The 21,509-nt window shown below is 47.5% G+C and overlaps 1 protein-coding gene across 3 annotated transcripts in view; it reads right to left on the bottom strand.

Annotated features, from left to right (window-relative positions):
• Window positions 1–6,772: 6,772 nt before the first annotated feature.
• LOC134932055 (tropomodulin-3-like) overlaps window positions 6,773–21,509 on the bottom strand; it is a 282,067-nt gene continuing 267,330 nt past the window's right edge. For 2 of the 3 annotated variants that reach the window (XM_063926090.1, XM_063926089.1), the window contains exons 9-11: window positions 12,035–12,179; window positions 10,870–10,943; window positions 6,773–8,898 (exon numbers count right to left, since the gene is read on the bottom strand). In XM_063926090.1, coding sequence (XP_063782160.1) covers window positions 10,888–10,943; window positions 12,035–12,179 — 201 coding nt within the window. In that variant the 3' untranslated portion in view covers window positions 6,773–8,898; window positions 10,870–10,887. The remainder of the gene's footprint in view (window positions 8,899–10,869; window positions 10,944–12,034; window positions 12,180–21,509) is intronic. The other variant, XM_063926091.1, reaches the window with a different exon arrangement.

Genomic DNA, 21,509 nt, shown 5'->3' with positions numbered 1-21,509 from the left:
CTACCCAGTTAACAGTATGAACAATAACATAGCCTCGGTTCAAACCCGATCAACTATAACATAACCCTTATGTAAGCAACAACTATATACAAGAAGAAGTCCGCACTTGGGACGGGCGCCCAGCATCCTCTACGGACTACGAGAAATAGATTTACCGGTAAGTAAAATCTTATTTTCTCTAACGTCCTAGAGGATGCTGGGGACTCCGTAAGGACCATGGGGATTATACCAAAGCTCCCAAAGAGGCGGGAGAGTGCGGCTGACTCTGCAGCACCGATTGAGCAAACAGGAGGTCCTCCTCAGCCAGGGTATCAAACTTATAGAACTTTGCAAAGGTGTTTGACCCCGACCAAGTAGCAGCTCGGCACAGTTGTAGTGCCGAGACCCCTCGGCAGCCGCCCAAGAAGAGCCAACCTTCCTAGTGGAATGGGCCTTAACCGATTTAGGCAATGGCAATCCTGCCGAAGAATGCGCCTGCTGAATCGTGTTACAGATCCAGCGAGCAATAGTCTGCTTTGAAGCAGGAGCGCCAACCTTGTTGGCCGCATACAGAACAAACAGAGCTTCCGTCTTCCTGATCCTAGCCGTTCTGGTCACATAAATCTTCAAAGCCCTGACCACATCCAGGGACTCTGAATCCTCCAAGTCCCGTGTAGCCACAGGCACGACAATAGGTTGGTTCATATGAAAAGATGAGACCACCTTGGGCAGAAATTGAGGACGAGTCCTCAACTCGGCCCTGTCCACGTGAAAAATCAGATATGGGCTTTGATATGATAAAGCCGCCAATTCCGAAACCCGCCTTGCAGAACCGAAGGCCAACAACATGACCACTTTCCAAGTGAGGTATTTCAACTCTACTGTTTTGAGTGGTTCAAACCAAGGTTACTTGAGGAAACTTAATACCACGTTAAGGTCCCAAGGCGCCACCGGAGGTACAAAGGGAGGCTGAATATGCAGCACGCCCTTCACAAAAGTCTGTACTTCAGGAAGAGAAGCCAATTCTCTTTGAAAGAAAATGGATAAGGCCGAAAATTTGAACCTTTATGGACCCTAATTTTAGGCGCAAATTCACTCCCGTTTGAAGGAAGTGAAGCAGACGGCCCAACTGGAACTCCTCCGTAGGAGCAGTTCTGGCCTCACACCAAGAAACATATTTTCGCCATATACGGTGATAATGTTTCGACGTCACGTCCTTCCTAGCCTTGATCAGGGTAGGAATGACCTCCTCCGGAATCCCTTTTTCCGCTAGGATCCGGCGTTCAACCGCCATGCCGTCAAACGCAGCCGCGGTAAGTCTTGGAACAGACAGGAACCCTGCTGCAGCAGGTCCTGCCTTAGAGGAAGAGGCCACGGATCTTCTGTGAGCAACTCTTGCAGATCCGGATGCCAATCTGGAACTATGAGGATTGTTCTGACCCTTCTTATTCTTATTATCCTCAACACCTTGGGTATGAGAGGTAGAGGAGGAAACACATAGACCGATCTGAACACCCAAGGTGTCACCAGAGCGTCTACCGCAACCGCCTGAGGGTCTCTTGACCCGGCGCAATACCTCTTTAGCTTTTTGTTGAGGCGGGACGCCATCATGTCTATCTGAGGCAGTCCCCACCGACCCACGATCTGTGCGAAGACTTCTTGATGAAGTCCCCACTCTCCCGGATGCAGGTCGTGCCTGCTGAGAAAGTCCGCCTCCCAGTTGTCCACCCCCGGGATGAACACTGCTGATAGTGCGCTTACATGGCCTTCCGCCCAGCGTAGAATCCTGGTCACCTCTGCCATGGCCACTCTGCTCCTTGTGCCGCCTTGGCGGTTTACATGAGCCACTGCCGTGACATTGTCTGACTGAATCAGAACCGGTTTGTTCCGAAGCCATTCCTCCGCTTGGCGTAGGGCGTTGTATATGGCCCTCAACTCCAGGACATTGATGTGGAGACCAGTCTCTAGGCTTGACCAGAGACCCTGGAAATTTCTTCCTAGTGCGACAGCTCCCCAACCTCGGAGGCTCGCGTCCGTGGTCACCAGGACCCAGTCCTGAATGCCGAACCTGCGACCCTCCAGGAGGTGAGCACTGCGCAGCCACCACAGGAGAGACACTCTGGCCCTGGGAGACAGGGTGATCCGTTTTTGCATGTGTAGATGGGACCCGGACCATTTGTCCAATAGGTCCCATTGAAAGGTCCTTGCATGGAACCTGTCGAAGGGGATGGCCTCGTATGAAGCCACCATCTACCCCAGAACCCTCGTGCAATGATGCACTGAAACCTTTTTTGGCTTCAATAGGTTCCTGACCAGAGCTACGAGCTCCTGAGCCTTCTCCACTGGAAGAAAAACTCTTTTTTGGTCTGTGTCTAGAATCAGGCCCAAAAAGGTCAGACGCGTTGCAGGGACTAGCTGGGATTTCGGTAAATTGAGAATCCAGCCGTGACTCTGCAACGTCTTCACGGACAGAGACACGCTATCCAGCAACTTCTCCCGAGATCTCGCCTTTATGAGGAGATCGTCCAAGTACGGGATAATTGTGACGCCCTGCCTGCGCAGGAGCACCATCATTTCCGCCATTACCTTGGTGAAAATTCTCGGGGCCGTGGAAAGGCCAAACGGCAACGTCTGAAATTGGTAGTGACAGTCCTGTACTGCGAATCTCAGGAACGCCTGGTGAGGAGGGAAAATCGGAACATGAAGGTACGCATCCTTTATGTCCAGGGACACCATCCAATCCCCTCCCTCCAGGCTGGCGATGACTGCTCTGAGCGATTCCATTTTGAACTTGAACCTCTTCAAGTACAGGTTCAGGGATTTCAGATTTAAAATGGGTTTGACCGAACCGTCCGGTTTCGGTACCACAAACAGGGATGAATAATAACCCTCTCCTTGCTGGAGATGAGGAACTTCGACTATCACCTGTTGAATGTACAATTTGTGAATTGCAGCTAACACCAGCTCCCTCTCCGACGGGGAAGCCGGCAGAGCCGATTTGAAAAACCGGCGAGGAGGCATGTCTTCGAATTCTGTATCCCTGGGAAACAATCTCTATTGCCCAGGGATCCACCTGTGAGAGAACCCAGACGTGGCTGAAAAGACGAAGACGTGCCCCCACTTAATCTGACCCACTCCCCCCCGGAAAGCCCCAGCGTCATGCGGTGGACTTTGCGGAAGTAGGGGAGGACTTCTGCTCTTGGGAACTAGCCGAGTGCAGCTTTTTTCCCTTGCCTTTACCTCTGGCAACAAAGGACGATCCTCGTACCTTCTTGCTTTTATTGGAACAAAAGGACTGCATTTGATAATGCGGTACCTTCTTAGAATGCTGCGGGGGAACATAAGGTAAAAAATTTGATTTACCGGCCGTAGCAGTAGAGACAAGGTCCGAGAGGCCTTCTCCAAACAACTCCTCCCCCTTGTAAGGCAATGACTCCATATGCCGCTTTGAGTCGGCGTCTCCCGTCCACTGTCGGGTCCACAAGAGTCGCCTAGCAGAAATAGACATAGCGTTTATTCTGGAGCTTAGTAAACAAATGTCTCTCTGAGCATCCCTCATATACAAGGCAGCATCTCTGATATGCTCATTGGTCATTAGAATGGTATCCCTATCTAAGGTGTCAATCTCCGTAGATAAGGAGTCTGCCCATGCCACGACAGCACTACAAACCCAGGCCGACGCCATGGCCGGTCTAACGATAGTTCCTGAATGTGTGTAAATGTGCTTCATGGTAATTTCCTGCTTGCGATCAGCAGGATCCTTGAGGGAAGCAGTATCCGGAGAAGGCAGTGCCACCTTCTTGGATAAGCGTGTCAGTGCCTTGTCTACTTTAGGCGAAGATTCCCATTGTATCCTATCCTTCTGTGGAAAAGGATACGCCATAAGAATCCTTTTGGGAACATGTAGTCTCCTATCCGGAAACTCCAAAGCCTTTTCGCACAATTCGCGTAGCTCAAATGAGGACGGAAACGTGACCTCAGGCTTTTTCCCTTTATACATGTGAACCCTCGGGTCAGGGACAGGGGGTTCCTCAGTGATATGCAAAACCTCTTTTATGGCAATAATCATGTATCGAATTCCCTTTGCCACCTTCGGCTGTAATTTTGCATCCTCATAGTCGACACTAGAGTCAGTATCTGTGTCGGTATCTGTGTCAGCGACCTGGGATATGGGGCGCTTTTGAGACCCTGAAGGTCCTGGCGCCACAGGGACAGGCACGGTCTGGCTACCTGACTGATCCCTAGCCTCAGCCTTGTCTAACCTTTTATGCAGGAGATTCACATTTGCATTTAAGACATTCAGCATATCCACCCAGTCCGGTGTCGGCGTTGCTGACGGCGACCTGACATTCAAACACTCCCCCTCCACATTAAGCGAGCCTTCCTCGTCAAACATGTCGACACACACGTACCGACACTTCACACACACAGGGAAACCCCTTTCTGAAGACGGTATCCCCTTTAAGGCCCTTTGGAGAGACAGAGAGAGAGCATGCCAGCACACACCCCAGCGCAATGACCCTGGAGACCAACACAAAATGATTTTCCCCAGCAGCGCTGTATAATATCTTATCCGCCAATTATATGCCCCCCTCTCTTTTAAACACCCCTTCACCGTGTGTAAGCAGGGGAGAGTCCGGGGAGCTTCCCCTCAGCGTTCTGTGGAGAGAAAAATGGCGCTGGCGAGTGCTGAGGGAGAAGCCCCGCCCCCTCGGCGGCGGGCTTCTGTCCCGCTCAAATTTGTGTAAAAATGGCGAGGGTTCTTTCATATACATGTACAGTGCCCAGCTGTACGTGTATATATCTTTTTGCCATGTTTTGAGGTGTTATTATTGCTGCCCAGGGCGCCCCCCCTGCGCCCATACAGTGACCGGAGTGTGTGAGGTGTGAGAAGCAATGACGCACAGCTGCGGTGCTGTGCGTTACCTCAGTGAAGCCGCTGAAGGCTTCTGCCGCCTGAGACGTCTTCTTGCTTCTGTTCTTCTGGCCCTGTGAGGAGAACGGCGTGGCTCCGGGGGTGGACGCCCAAGACGAACCTGTGTTCACCCCCTCTGGAGCTAATGGTGTCCAGTAGCCGAGGAAGCAGATCCTATCATTTAAGTAGGTCTGCTCCTCTCTCCCCAGTCCCTCGATGCAGGGAGCCTGTTGCCAGCAGTGCTCCCTGTAAAAATAGAAAAATCCAAACAAAAATGCTTTCTAATGCAAAGAACTCAGGAGAGCTCCCTGCAGTGCGCCCATCTTCCTCTGGGCACAGTGTAAAACTGAGGTCTGGAGGAGGGACATAGAGGAAGGAGCCAGTGCACACCCAGAATCCAAAGCTTTCTTAAAGTGCCCTATCTCCTGCGGAGCCCGTCTATTCCCCATGGTCCTTACGGAGTCCCCAGCATCCTCTAGGACGTTAGAGAAAAAAACACTATTAAATACACATTTAAACAAAGCAACATGTTACAAAATCATACAAAAAAATAGGATTCATTTTATTTGATTTACTGTGCATATGCAATAAAAAATACTGACTGTATGCACGTAAAGGAACAAAAGACCACTTTAATTACACCAAATTAGGCATGTAAAACGCATGGCCCAGCGCCCTGTAGTACGTCCCGAATTCCCTTTCCGAGATTCATAGATTTGTCCGGGCAATCCCATGGCACAGTTCACTGCCAGTGCTTCGGCAACAGTGATGGCCCTCTCTGTCACTTATTCTCCAGCCTACCCCGTGGTCCACCTCCTCTAAATGTTCCACGTGAGCGCCGTCAGAGACAGTTCCTAAACAAAAAGCTAAAGGTACATAAGGACAAGAGGGTCTGTGGGCACATAAGGGCATGATGGTGCTCTGGGCATACATAAGGTGGCACTGGGTGCACATAAGGGCACGAGGGAGGCTCTGGGCACACAAGGACAAAAGGGAGCTCTGGGCATACATAAAGAGGCACTGGGTGCACATAAGAGCTTGAAGGGGCTCTAGGAACACAAGGGTATAAAGCAGCATGAAAAGGTTCAAAGCTGGCATATATGTGCATGACGTGCTCCGGGGAGGGGATACGGTCGTTAGGCCGACACAGCTTAGGTCGACAGTCATTAGGTCGAGATGGTCAATAGGTCAACATGTACTAGGTCGACAGGTCAAAAGGTCGACATGTTTTAAAAAAAATAAAAATTTGGGACCTTTTCATACTTGACGATCCAGGTGGACTACAATTGGGAACGGTAACCTGCGCGAGGCACCTTGCCCGAGCGAGCCATGAGAGGGGACACGGTGCACTAATTGGGGTTCCCCATCACTTTACGAAGAAAACGTCACCAAAAAAGCCCAAAAACCCATGTCGACCTTTAGACCTGTCGACCTAGTACATATGTTGACCTAATGACCATGTTGCTCTATTGCCCCTGTCAACCTAATGCATGTCGACCTTCTATGGTTGACCCAATGACTGTCGACCCAACGACCCATACCCCCAGGGAGGATGTGATTCCCCCCCCCCCCCATATTAAAGGTATGAGAACTTCTCTGTATTTAGGATTCAGAAATCTTTCCTTCCCAAATTAGCTAGTGTAAGCAAGCTATGATGGTAGCTTAGATACACTTTACAATCCAGATAATAAATGTTTATTTCCTATTTTGGGAAATTATTGTGGTGTTATTGTTGCTTAGCAAACACTATCTCTAGAGAGCACAGTACACACTTATTGGAAAAAAAAAAATGTTTTATTTATAAATGCTGAAAACATTAAGGGCTCTTTGAGGAACAAAAGTAATATGTATATTACATAAGAATTTATACCACAAGAATACAGTGTTTGGCACCCTTTAATGACTTGTACACTATTACAAAAATACAATATAAGATACAGCCAATGTACATCATTTCAGCATCTAAATTAGGAATGATAAAGGAAGTAAATGTAATTTTACTCACATAGCTATTAAAATAAACAAGGAGTTTCAACAATGTACGCTATATAGCGAAATGGCTATATTATATGGCTATCCCTTAATTCAAGAGTAGATTTCAACTGAGAAGTGTTGTTTAAAATTTACAGGCATGAGGTTAACACATAAGCAGGTTACTCAGGGGCAGATTTATTAAGCCTGGTGAAGTGATAAAGTTGAAGGTGATAAAGCACCAGCCAGTCAGCTCCTAACTGTCATTTTTCAAACCCAGCTGGTGACATGGTAGTTAGGATGTGATTAGCTGGTCCTTTATCACTGTGCAATGTATCACTTCACCAGGCTTAATAAATCTGCCCCAAAGTTCTATAATTACCTAGGATGGGATATTTGGTTCATTTTGTTTCCCTGAAATAAGTGAGCTAAATGGTGAATAGCTCCATTGTACAGACTGCATAAATGAAGACATAGCAGAACTTCAATATGTCCTCAAAACAAAAAGAATATTTACAGCATATTACTAAAGAAAAGAAAGAAAAACAATATAAATGTAGATACATCCCTAAAGAACCCACCTTTTCTATAGTAAAGAAAATATTTAGAGGGAGAAGTGGTTTAATAAAAAAACAGCTCCCCAGTGGAGTGCTTGGTAGTATAATTAAAAGTTTCCATCCACATCAACTAAAGCACTTCTAGATATCTTCTGTTTCTAGGTCTATGTACCTTGTCATCTATCATTTGACAGGGATTAGTCTATTTAGATGTCAGTGAAAACCAGATCTCCACACACTGCAATCCCGCTGTTGTGAGCTACCAAATGTTTCCATTATGGCCACAAATACTAACAATAAACAGATACAGTCATTTGATAGGGGTGTGGTATGTTAAAAAGAATAGACTTAGGTCGACAGTAAGTAGGTCGACATGGTTCCTAGGTCGACAGGGACTCTAGGTTGACATGAAAAAAGGTCGACATGAGTTTAATAAAAAAATTGGTGTCGTTTTCTTTGTAAAATGATGGGGAACCCCAATTAGTGCACAGTGTCCCCTTGCATGGCTCGTTTCGCTTGACATGCTTCGGGCAAGGTTCCTCGCTGCGCTCGGCACAGGTTACCGTTCCCAATTGTAGTCCACGTGGATCGTAAACGATGAAAAAGTTAAAAAGAAATAAAGACATTTAAAAAAAAAAAAAAATCATGTCGACCTTTTGTCATGTTGACTTAGAGTCCCTGTGGACCTAGAAACCATGTTGACCAATAGTGGTCGACCTAGACACTGTCGACCTAGAGACCGGATCCCATTTGATAGGTGGCCATCCAAACAGCTCAGAAGGTTTCCTGCCGTGGCCACAGAACACTGATGTGTTGCACACGGTTATCAGGACCAATCAGTCGCGTCCAATCTATTCAGACTGGGAAAGTGGCACACACACTTAGCAATTTCCGTCCAATTTGGTCTAGAATGACCTAATAACCCATACAAATTGCAGTGTGTACGGTACCACTACAGTAACAGTTTTTGTATTGGTGTAATCAGCATTCTAGATTCCTTTTTGTCACTAGGTATTTTAAAAGTACAAAAACACTACTGCAACTTAGACATTCCCTTTTTACATACAACTACGCCTAAACCGTCCACCTAGAATCTACCTCCCTTGACGCTACTGTGTTGTGGCCTTCCGAACAGTGACTATTGGACAAGGACTGGTATTTATATCATTCCAGAAATAAGTAGGTTACAGTCTTAGAATTGCAATTATCCGATATATATGGCTCTTCAGTTTACAATTAGATTTAGAATTAAATTAGATTTAAAAAAAGCAAGGTATATCATAATAGAGTGAAAAGAATGATCAGATAATGGTTTGCCGTTTTCCAGTATCTTCCCTTCTTCCCAGCCAGATGAAGTCGGAGACTATAACGCCCGAACACAGCTCATTATGAACCAATGATCTTGAAATCTCCAAAGAATGTTCTCATGTTAAAATAAAGTTGCATCGTGGTCGCTTTCCACTCTTCGCTTACGAACTGCAAATTGAGCACAAAAAAAAAGAAAGAAAGAAAAAAAAGATATGGATTACTAACAAGTCTTTTAGCAATCTCTTCCATAAAAAGTGGGCAAGTTTTAGAAGGAACAGACATAATTTCCAGTTGCTTGCTGCATTTCTCCCCTCACCAGCAGCACTGTTACTAGGGAAGCCAATCCCGGGCCATTTTTTCAATCCCGGGTATCGGGATTAAAAAATGGCCAATCCCGGGATTCCCGGGATTGGCTTTTAGCTAGGTGGCCGCCCCCCTTGCCCCACCCCACCCTGCACATATAACTCACCATATACCGAGGGCGGGCGGGAGGGGAACATCCGTTAATCGCTGCTGGCGGCTCCCAGCAGCGGCTGACAGGGCAGCGTGACCTCTCACGCTGCGCTGGGGACCCTGAAAGAGGAAGCCCGGCAGCGTCTGAGCGTCCTGTGGCCGCTCAACGCTGATCCCTCAATCCCCGGGATTGAATCCCGGCCATTTTTGGGCCTAAATCCCGGGATCCCGCCGATCCCGGGATTGGCTACCATAACTGTTACACAACAAAGTGACCTACAATCTATCCATAAAGCCACTAGTAGGACATGGGAACAAGAAGATATTGCAGATAAACACCGATATAACAAAGAGAAATGCTGCAACCACCATTTGTCAACTTCAATTCTCAGCTTTTATATCCATGACAATCTGGGATAATATAAAATTATATTATTAGAAGTATCTTCTCGCTGTTTGCAACAGTCTCAACTAGAACACTCTGCGTAGAGATTCCATCACATCTGTGAAAGACTAACTATTCACATAAGCGATGGCCCTCTATGGGTTAACAATGGTAGATTGTTTAAAACAATCGGGAAGAAACCATCACATTTTTATTTTTTATTTTTTTAAAGGAGTAGAAATTGCGGCCATACATGCATAGTGTACCTAAAAGCCATAAGATTTTGCCCCCAGACTTTCCCAATCGATGGTAAACATTTGGAGGAAACCACAGATGGTTTCCTCCAAATGTTTATGAACCATCAATTGTCAATGGCCATCCCTAACTCTCAACATGTCACACTACATGCAGATTTTACCTTACTTCTTGTTCCGGTCTTATCTTTCCATGAACATGGAGCTATAACTCTAGTATTACCAAAACCATATTCTGGGAGAAAGAAAACAATGGAAAACTGCTGGGAAATAAAACTGATCAATATCCCACCAGCCCAACTGGCAAACACCATGGCAGTCCAATGCCAGGACCTGCATGCTTCAGCAGTGGTCATTTCAAGCATTAAAGCCTAAAGAAGTTTAAAATAATAATAATAAAAAAATCTGCAAAGGTTGGTTGACAACACAGGTGACGTAGTGACTTAATAGCTGCCATTTCTTTCCTGATCAGATGCAACCCTCCCCTCCCCCTTTATACACACCACCATTCAATGCTGCCTCTGTACTGGGCGTTTATGTCTGAAATGTCAACCAGTCAGGATGAGTAATGTCTCAATCAATCAGTCAATCTTCCGGCCCCTGGATCATTTTTGTTTTGCCAGTGGGGAAGAATGGAGCTTTCTTGGGAATGTTTTATTTGCCTGGAATTCTCCTTCATGGGTATATTTAATTGGTTACTGTTGGAGTATTTTACTATACGACAGACATCAAGTTATTGCAAGCTGCATTAGTAACATACTTGTGGCAACTTTTGTGTATTAAATTTAAACAACTGTTGTGTCATGCTATTAGATGACTAACAAACAGATATAAACTCAAGCAACATCATTAGCATTTACAAATACACACCACACAAGTGAGATACGTGTATCACTATACATATGTAGTGAGCAACCAACAAATACATGTCACTGGCATGTAATTCCGGCCAATGAATGAAACAAGATATTTAAAAAAACAGACGTGCAATGGACAACACGGATGAAACAAGCATGGAAATAGACAATGTATTCCCAGCACTAGAACCTGTGTGTCACTGCGGAGTCAGCCTCGATGAGATGCCGGTAGAGGTGAAGTAACAAGTACTCGTAAACTCCACACTGAGAAATGTAAGAGGGGGAAGAAAAGACGTCAGAAGAAAAGACCTGGCAGAGTTCTGATCACAGCGGTCTCAAGATTACCATGGTAAAACAGCTCTCTATGGGCATGAACGTTCTACAGAACTGTTTTACTATTCTAAAGAATATAATATATAAAGCTATCATTAGATTTTCTGATACATGTTAAAGAAAAAAGTCTCCAATTCTAATTAAATGGTAGTTGGTGACCAATTGCTATGTGGAAGACATTTAATGAAGAACAAAATTCTGGCATAATGAATTTACAAGTAGAACTTGGCAAGTAACTTGTCATGCACCCAGTTGCATTGGCGCATGATGTACAGAATAAGAATGCGGCTTGGGCTGCCATAAAAATAGGGGTCTGTGATCCTCACTGAAAATCTGTTGTCAGTGCACAATAAAAACATTTGGAAAGACTTGAATGACCAGGAACTTGATCGCTCTCCTTCTTACTGTATGTCAGGTGCTAAAAAAATAACTAAAATTTTTTTCCGTATATACCAAGAACACACTTGCTATAAGGATCAAGGAAGGATGCTGGTATTATTTAATCAAGGTTAAGCAGATCTGGAACACCTTTGCTTGCAGTGATGATTTTACATATCTGGCTGGTAGTTTTGGGTGTAGTATGGTTTGCCGGTGGTCGGGGTCCCGGCGACCAGCATACCGGCGCTGGCATACCGACAGCTGGGCGAGCGCAAATTAGCCCCTTGTGGGCTCGCTGCGCTCGCCACGCTGCGCTCGCCACACTGCGGGCACGGTGGCGCGTGACACTGTCTATTCTCCCTCCGGCGGGGTCGTGGACCCCCAAGAGGGAGAAAAGATGTCCGTATGCCGGCAGTCGGGATTCCGGCACCGGCATGATGGTCGCCGGGAGCCCGGCCGCCGGCAACCTGAAGACCACCCGGTAGTTTTATATATGCCATTTGTAGAAATACATTGGGTTGTTCTGCCCTATGTTTCCTCATCCAACACGGTTTTGTGGGACCAGCACAGGATAAAGGCACACTAAAAACATTTGTGTAATTAAAATGCACTTTTACAGGAGTATCAAGCATTTCCCAGCTTACCAAGATCATTATTCTTTGTTATAGCAGCGGCCGCCCTTGTCCGTGGACCTTGCTGTGTAAAGTGGTACCCAAATTTAAGAATTTCTGTGTTTTCTTCCAGCAACCGAGCAATTTCCATCTCCACACCAGTTCCCAGTTGTTGTCGCTGAAAAGCGGAAATGTAAAATAGTTGTTAGCAGTAAAAAAAAAAAAAAATATCACAGAAAATAATGAGCACTTTATTTTAATCTCTGCCACATTTTAGTCCGTCTAATTTCTTACAATTACGAGTTCAAGTAAAATACAGATACAAGTGGAAGGGGGGCATAGATCTACAGTGGGAATAAAGCAAGAAAAAAGGAGATTTATGGTAGACTTACCATAGTTAAATCTCTTTCTGCAAAGTACACTGGGTTCCACAGGGAATACATCGGGGTGTAGAGATGGATCTTGATCCAGAGGCACCAACAGGCTAAAGCTCAGGCACCAACAGGCTAAAGCTTTAGAGTGTCCCAGGATGCATTGCGGGGCCTCCTCTATAACCCCGCCTCCAGGCACTGTGAGCTCAATTTTGTTAACCAGTCCAATGCAGAAGCAGGTAAAAGAGAAGGCAGATGTTAGTCACATAGAACCACGTTCTCACGACATGAGAAGGGACTAGCGGCTAAGGCCATACAAACGCAAAGAAGCTAAGTGAGTCAGGGTGGGCACTCTGTGGAACCCAGTGTACCTCGCAAAATGAGATTTAACCATGGTAATTCTACCATAAATCTCCTTTCCTGCAGCGGGGTACACTGGTATTTCACAAGTAATACATCAGGGATGTCCTAAAGCAGTTCCTCAAGGGAGGGGACGCACCTTAGCGGGTATGAGAAGCCAGCGTCCAAAGGAAGCATCCTTGGAGGCGGAAGTATCAAAGGCATAGACCCTAATAAACGTGTTCACTGAGGACCATGTAGCCGCCTTGCACAATTGTTCAGCGGATGCCCCACGACGGGCCGCCCAAGAAGGTCCAACAGACCAAGTAGAAAGGGCATTAATAGCTGCAGCAGCTGGGAGTCTAGCCTGCGCTTATGCTTAAGCTTATCACCTTTCTAATCCATCTGGCCAAGGTTTGCTTATTCGCAGGCCAGCCACGTTTGTGGAAACCAAACAGTACAAAGAGGGTATCTGACATCTGGTTAGAGGCAGTCCTCTCCACACATATACAGAGACCCCGTACCACATCCGAAGACCGTTCTTTGGAGGACAATTCAGAAGAGATGAAGGCTAGAACCGCAATCTCTTGATTAAGGTTTAAAGATGACACCACCGTAGGCAAATAACCAGGGCGAGTTCTAAGAACTGATCGGTCACAATGAAAAATCAAAAAGGGTGTACGACAGAACAAAGCGCCCAAGTCTGACATCCGTGTTAGCCATTTAAGGTCCACTGATTAAAGAGGTTCAAATGGAGACTCTTGCAGGGCATTCAGGACAACAGACAAATCCCACGGAGCCACATGAGGGACATGGGGAGGCTGAATCCGCAGGACGTCCTGAGAGGATGTATGAACATCAGGCATAGATGAAATTTTTTTTCTGAAACCACCCCGACAAGGCAGATATATGAACCTTGAGGGAGGCCAGACGAAGTCCTAAATCCAGGCCTTGTTGCAAAAAAGCCGTAAGTCTGGAAGTACTAAACTTGGAAGCAGCGTAATTTTTAGCAGCACACCAGGTGAAGTAAGAATTCTAGACCCTAAAATAAATCCGTGCAGAAGCAGGTTTGCAGGCCTTTAGCATAGTTTGTATAACCGCCTCGGAGAAACCTTTGGCCCTCAAGAGTGAAGCTTGAAGACCCATGCCATCAAAGCCAGTCTGGCCAGGTCTGGGTAGACACAAGGGCCTTGAACGAGGAGGTCTGGGCATTGAGGAAGTAGAAGAGGACGCTCTATCGATAGACCCTGTAGATCTGAGAACCAATGCAGTCTGGGCCACGCTGGATAGACTAGAAATAGTATTCCTCCTTCTTGCTTGAACTTCCGTAGTACTCTGGGCAGAAGTGACACTGGAGGGAACACGTAGGGCATCCAAAAGTTCCATGGAATTGCCAGTGCGTCCACGAACGCTGCTTGAGGATCCCTTGTTCTTGATCCGAACACCGGAACTTTGTGATTGTGTCGTAACACCATCAGGTCTACATCTGGTAGACCCCACTTGTCCACTAGGAGTTGAAAGACTTCCTGATGAAGACTCCACTCTCCGGCATGTACGTACTGACGACTGAGGAAATCCGCTTACCCGTTGAGGACTCCCGGAATGAAAATTGACGATATTGCTGGCAGATGGCGTTCCGCCCAAGGAAGGATTTTTAACACTTCCATCATTGCCATGCGGCTTTGAGTGCCGCCTTGATGGTTTATGTATGATACTGTGGTGGCTTTGTCTGATTATACTTGAACAGGCCTCTGCTGTATCAGAGGCAGGGCAAGAGTCAAAGCATTGAAAACTGCCCGCAATTCCAGAATATTTATCGGGAGGAGAGATTCCTCCTTGGTCCACCGACCATGGAGAGAGTGTTGCTCCAGCACCGCGCCCCAACACCTCAGACTGGCATTCGTAGTCAGTAGGACCCAGTTGGGGATCAAGAAGGGATGGCCCCTGCTCAACTGTTGGTCCTGTAGCCACCAGTTCAGTGACAGACGAACCTCCTGAGTCAAGTAGATCATTTGAGACCTGATCCGATAAGGCAGGCCATCCCATTTGGAAAGGATTAACCTCTGTAGAGGGCGGGAATGAAACTGAGCATATTCTACCATGTCGAAAGCCGACACCATGAGGCCTAGTACTTGCATCGCTGAGTGTATCAACACTCTTGGGCGAGAGAGGAAGTATCTGATCCTGTCCTGAAGTCTCAGGACTTTCTCTGGAGACAGAAAGAGTCTTTGGCTGTGTGTGTCCAGCAGTGACCCCAGGTGCACCATGCTTCTTCCAGTTGATGAGCCACCCGTGGGCTCGTAGGAAGTTTACCGTCAGTTGTAGATGACTGAGGAGGACATCTTAGGAGTTCGCCAGGATCGGCAAGTCGTCCAGATACGGCATGATCCTGATTCCCTGACGATGCAGATGAGCCGACATCTCGGCCATAACCTAGGTGAAGATCCGAGGGGCGGGGGCCTGTCCAAACGGCAGAGCCTGGAACTGATAATGAAGGTTGCCAATAGCAAACCACAGATATTGCTGATGCGATATGGCAATAGGTATATGCAGATAGGCATCTGTCTATCCAGGGATACCATATAATCTCTGGGTTCCAAAGCCAGTATATATACGTTATGGTAAGAACTTACCGTTGATAACGTGATTTCTCTTATGTCCACAGGTATCCACAGGATAACACTGGGATATTGTCGAGCGACAGCGAAAATGGCACCAACACGGTCACGAGCTTTCTGGCCTCCCTGGATGCATTGAGGTCCTCAACATATAGTCCCGCCCACTGACTCAGTCAAATCAGTTCTTTCCACAGCGATTTTGGGCAGGAACATCAGGCAGAGACCTGTTTAGGCGATAAGAACACACATACACACCCTTCCATACAAGAAGGAAGAGGTTTTAGTGATCGTCTAGATCCTCAAATCAGATGCGTCAGGGTGGGATCCCTGTGGACATGAGAAAATAAGATTTTACACTTACCGGTAAACCTATTTCTCGTAGTCCGTAGAGGATGCTGGGACTCCGTAAGGACCATGGGGAATAGACGGGCTCCGCAGGAGGCATGGGCACTTTAAGAAAGACTTTGGACTCTGGGTGTGCACTGGCTCCTCCCTCTATGCCCCTCCTCCAGACCCCAGTTAGAGAAACTGTGCCCAGAGGAGATGGACAGTACGAGGAAAGGATTTTTGGGAATCCCAGGGCAAGATTCATACCAGCCACACCAATCACACCGTATAACTTGTGATAACTACCCAGTTAATAGTATGAACAAACAACATAGTCTCTGTCTAAACCGATGAAACTATAACATAACCCTTATGTAAGTAATAACTATATACAAGTCTTGCAGAAGAAGTCCGCATTTGGGACGGGCGCCCAGCATCCTCTACGGACTACGAGAAATAGATTTACCGGTAAGTGTAAAATCTTATTTTCTCTAACGTCCTAGAGGATGCTGGGACTCCGTAAGGACCATGGGGATTATACCAAAGCTCCCAAACGGGCGGGAGAGTGCGGATGACTCTGCAGCACCGATTGAGCAAACAGGAGGTCCTCCTCAGCCAGGGTATCAAATTTATAGAACTTTGCAAAGGAGTTTGACCCAGACCAAGTAGCTGCTCGGCACAACTGTAATGCCGAGACCCCTCGGGCAGCCGCCCAAGACGAGCCCACCTTCCTAGTGGAATGGGCCTTAACCGATTTAGGCAATGGCAATCCTGCCGTAGAATGCGCCTGCTGAATCGTGTTACAGATCCAGCGAGCAATAGGCTGCTTTGAAGCAGGCGCGCTAACTTTGTTGGCTGCATACAGAACAAACAGCGCTTCAGTTTTCCTAACCCTCGCTGTTCTGGCCACATAAATCTTCAAAGCCCTGACCACATCAAGGGACTCGAAATCCTCCAAGTCTCGTGTAGCCACAGGCACGATAATAGGTTGATTCATATGAAAAGAAGAGACCACTTTAGGCAGAAATTGAGGACGAGTCCTCAATTCTGCCCTATCCACGTGGAAAACCAGATAGGGGCTTTTATGTGACAAAGCCGCTAATTCCGAAACACGCCTCGCAGAAGCTAAGGCCAACAACATGACCACTTTCCAAGAGAGATATTTCAACTCCACTGTTTTGAGTGGTTCAAAGCAAGGTGACTTGAGGAAACTTAATACCACATTAAGATCCCACGGCGCCACCGGAGGTACAAAAGGAGGCTGAATATGCAGCACCCCCTTCACGAATGTCTGTACTTCAGGAAGAGAAGCCAATTCCTTTTGAAAGAAAATGGATAAGGCCGAAATTTGGACCTTTATGGTCCCTAATTTTAGGCCCAAAATCACTCCTGTTTGCAGGAAGTGAAGCAGACGACCCAAATGGAACTCCTCCGTAGGAGCAGTCCTGGCCTCACACCAAGAAGCATTTTCGCCATATACGGTGATAATGTTTCAATGTCACGTCCTTCCTAGCCTTGATCAGGGTAGGAATGACCTCCTCCGGAATACCTTTTTTCGCTAGGATCCGGCGTTCAACCGCCATGCCGTCAAACGCAGCCGCGGTAAGTCTTGGAACAGACAGGGATCCTGCTGCAGCAGGTCCTGTCTTAGAGGAAGAGGCCACGGATCTTCTGTGAGCAACTCTTGCAGATCCGGAGACCAAGTCCTTCGTGGCCAATCTGGAAAAATGAGGATTGTTCTTACTCTTCTTATTCTTATAATTCTCAACACCTTGGGTATGAGAGGTAGAGGAGGGAACAGATAGGCCGATCTGAACACCCAAGGTGTCACTAGAGCGTCCACCGCTACCGCCTGAGGGTCTCTTGACCTGGCACAATACCGCTTTAGCTTTTTGTTGAGACGGGACGCCATCATGTCTATCTGAGGCAGTCCCCACCGACCCACGATCTGTGCGAAGACTTCTTGATGAAGTCCCCACTCTCCCGGATGCAGGTCGTGCCTGCTGAGGAAGTCCGCTTCCCAGTTGTCCACCCCCGGGATGAATACAGCTGATAGGGCGCTTACATGGCCTTCCGCCCAGTGAAGAATCCTGGTCGCTTCTGCCATGGCCGCTCTGCTCCTTGTGCCGCCCTGGCGGTTTACATGAGCCACTGCTGTGACATTGTCTGACTGAATCAGAACCGGTTTGTTTCCGAAGCAATGCCTCCGCCTGGCGTAGGGCGTTGTATATGCCCCTCAACTCCAGGACGTTGATGTGGAGACAGTCTCTAGATTCGACCAGAGACCTTGGAAATTTCTCCCCAGTGTGACTGCTCCCCAACCTCGGAGGCTTGCGTCCGTGGTCACCAGGATCCAGTCCTGAATTCCGAACCTGCGGCCTTCTAGGAGGTGAGCACTGTGCAGCCACCACAGGAGAGATACCCTGGCTCTGGGAGACAGGGTGATCCTCTGATGCATTTGTAAATGGGACTTGGACCATTTGTCCAGTAGATCCCATTGAAAGGTCCTTGCATGGAACCTTCCGAAGGGGATGGCCTCGTACGATGCCACCATCTTCCCCAGGACACGCGTGCAGTGATGCACTAAAACCTTTTTTTTTTAGCTTTAATAGGTTCCCGACCAGGGCTATGAGCTCCTGAGCCTTTTCCATCGGAAGAAAAAATAAGAATTTACTTACCGATAATTCTATTTCTCGTAGTCCGTAGTGGATGCTGGGGACTCCGTAAGGACCATGGGGATAGCGGCTCCGCAGGAGACTGGGCACAAAAGTAAAGCTTTAGAACTACCTGGTGTGCACTGGCTCCTCCCCCTATGACCCTCCTCCAAGCCTCAGTTAGGATACTGTGCCCGGACGAGCGTACACAATAAGGAAGGATTTTGAATCCCGGGTAAGACTCATACCAGCCACACCAATCACACCGTACAACTCGTGATCTAAACCCAGTTAACAGCATGATAACAGAGGAGCCTCTAGAAAAGATGGCTCACTACAGCAATAACCCGATTTTTTGGTAACAATAACTATGTACCAGTATTGCAGACAATCCGCACTTGGGATGGGCGTCCAGCATCCACTACGGACTACAAGAAATAGAATTATCGGTAAGTAAATTCTTATTTTCTCTAACGTCCTAAGTGGATGCTGGGGACTCCGTAAGGACCATGGGGATTATACCAAAGCTCCCAAACGGGCGGGAGAGTGCGGATGACTCTGCAGCACCAAATGAGAGAACTCCAGGTCCTCCTCAGCCAGGGTATCAATTTTGTAGAATTTTACAAACGTATTTGCTCCTGACCAAGTAGCTGCTCGGCAAAGTTGTAAAGCCGAGACCCCTCGGGCAGCCGCCCAAGATGAGCCCATCTTCCTTGTGGAGTGGGCATTTACAGATTTTTGGCTGTGGCTGGCCTGCCACAGAATGTGCAAGCTGAATTGTACTACAAATCCAACGAGCAATAGTCTGCTTAGAAGCAGGAGCACCCAGCTTGTTGCGTGCATACAGGATAAACAGCGAGTCAGATTTTCTGACTCCAGCCGTCCTGGAAACATATATTTTCAGGGCCCTGACAACGTCTAGTAACTTGGAGTCCTCCAAGTCCCTAGTAGCCGCAGGCACCACAATAGGTTGGTTCAGGTGAAACGCTGAAACCACCTTAGGGATAAACTGAGGACGAGTCCTCAATTCCGCCCTGTCCGAATGGAAAATCAGATAAGGGCTTTTACAAGATAAAGCCGCCAATTCTGACACGCGACCAGGGCCAACAGCATGACCACTTTCCATGTGAGATATTTAAAATCCACAGATTTAAGTGGTTCAAACCAATGTGACTTTTTGGAACCCAAAAACTACATTGAGATCCCAAGGTGCCACTGGAGGCACAAAAGGAGGCTGTATATGCAGTACCCCTTTTACAACGTCTGAACTTCAGGGACTGAAGCTAGTTCTTTTTGGAAGAAAATTGACAGGGCCGAAATTTGAACCTTAATGGACCCCAATTTCAGGCCCATAGACACTCCTGTTTGCAGGAAATGTAGGAATCGACCCAGTTGAATTTCCTCCGTCGGGCCTTACTGGCCTCGCACCACGCAACATATTTTCGCCAAATGCGGTGATAATGTTTTGCGGTTACATCCTTCCTGGCTTTGATCAGGATAGGGATGACTTCATCCGGAATGCCTTTTTTCCTTCAGGATCCGGCGTTCAACCGCCATGCCGTCAAACACAGTCGCGGTAAGTCTTGGAACAGACAGGGTCCTTCCTGGAGCAGGTCCCTTCTTAGAGGTAGAGGCCACGGATCCTCCGTGAGCATCTCTTGAAGTTCCGGTTACCAAGTCCTTCTTGGCCAATCCGGAGCCACGAATATAGTGCTTACTCCTCTCCATTTTATCAATCTCAGTACCTTGGGTATGAGAGGCAGATGAGGGAACACATACACTGACTGGTACACCCACTGTGTTACCAGAGCGTTTACAGCTATTGCCTGAGGGTCCCTTGACCTGGCGCAATACCTGTCGAGTTTTTCCCAACGGTTTATAATCATGTGGAAGACTTCTGGGTGAAGTCCCCACTCTCCCGGGTGGAGGTCGTGTCTGCTGAGGAAGTCTGCTTCCCAGTTGTCCACTCCCGGAATTGCTGACAGTGCTATCACATGATTTTCCGCCCAGCGAAGAATCCTTGCAGCTTCTGCCATTGCCCTCCTGCTTCTTGTGCCACCCTGTCTGTTTACGTGGGTGACTGCCGTGATGTTGTCCGACTGGATCAACACCGGCTGACCTTGAAGCAGAGGTCTTGCTAAGCTTAGAGCATTGTAAATGGCCCTTAGCTTCAGGATATTTATGTGAAGTGATGTCTCCAGGCTTGACCATAAGCCCTGGAAATTCCTTCCCTGTGTGACTGCTCCCCAGCCTCGCAGGCTGGCATCCGTGGTCACCAGGACCCAGTCCTGAATGCCGAATCTGCGGCCCTCTAGAAGATGAGCACTCTGCAACCACCACAGGAGGGACACCCTTGTTCTTGGTGACAGGGTTATCCGCTGATGCATCAGAAGATGCGACCCGGACTATTTGTCCAGCAGGTCCCACTGGAAAGTTCTTGCGTGGAATCTGCCGAATGGGATTGCTTCGTAGGAAGCCTCCATTTTACCCAGAACCCTTGTGCATTGATGCACTGAGACTTGGCTCGGTTTTAGGAGGTTCCTGACTAGCTCGGATAACTCCCTGGCTTTCTCCTCCGGGAGAAACACCTTTTTCTGGACTGTGTCCAGGATCATCCCTAGGAACAGAAGACGAGTCGTCGGAACCAGCTGCGATTTTGGAATATTGAGAATCCAATCGTGCTGCCGCAACACTACCTGAGATAGTGCTACACCGACCTCCAACTGTTCCCTGGATCTTACCCTTATCAGGGAATCGTCCAAGTAAGGGATAACTAAAATTCACTTCCTTCGAAGGAATATCATCATTTCGGCCATTACCTTGGTAAAGACCCGGGGTGCCGTGGACCATCCATACGGCAGCGTCTGAACTGATAGTGACAGTTCTGTACCATAAACCTGAGGTACCCTTGGTGAGAAGGGTAAATTTGGACATGAAGGTAAGCATCCTTGATGTCCCGAGACATCATGTAGTCCCCTTCTTCCAGGTTCGCAATCACTGCTCTGAGTGACTCAATCTTGAATTTGAACCTCTGTATGTAAGTGTTCAAAGATTTTAGATTTAGAATCGGTCTCACCGAGCCGTCCGGCTTCGATACGACAACAGTGTGGAATAATACCCCGTTCCCTGTTGCAGGAGGGGTACCTTGATTATCACCTGCTGGGAATACAGCTTGTGAATGGCTTCCAAAACTGTCTCC

This window comes from Pseudophryne corroboree, chromosome 6 (genome assembly GCF_028390025.1).
Source record: "Pseudophryne corroboree isolate aPseCor3 chromosome 6, aPseCor3.hap2, whole genome shotgun sequence".
Taxonomy (NCBI): Eukaryota; Metazoa; Chordata; class Amphibia; order Anura; family Myobatrachidae; genus Pseudophryne; species Pseudophryne corroboree.
The sequence above is the reverse complement of the archived record's forward strand: the minus strand, read 5'-3'. Positions and strand labels throughout refer to the sequence as shown.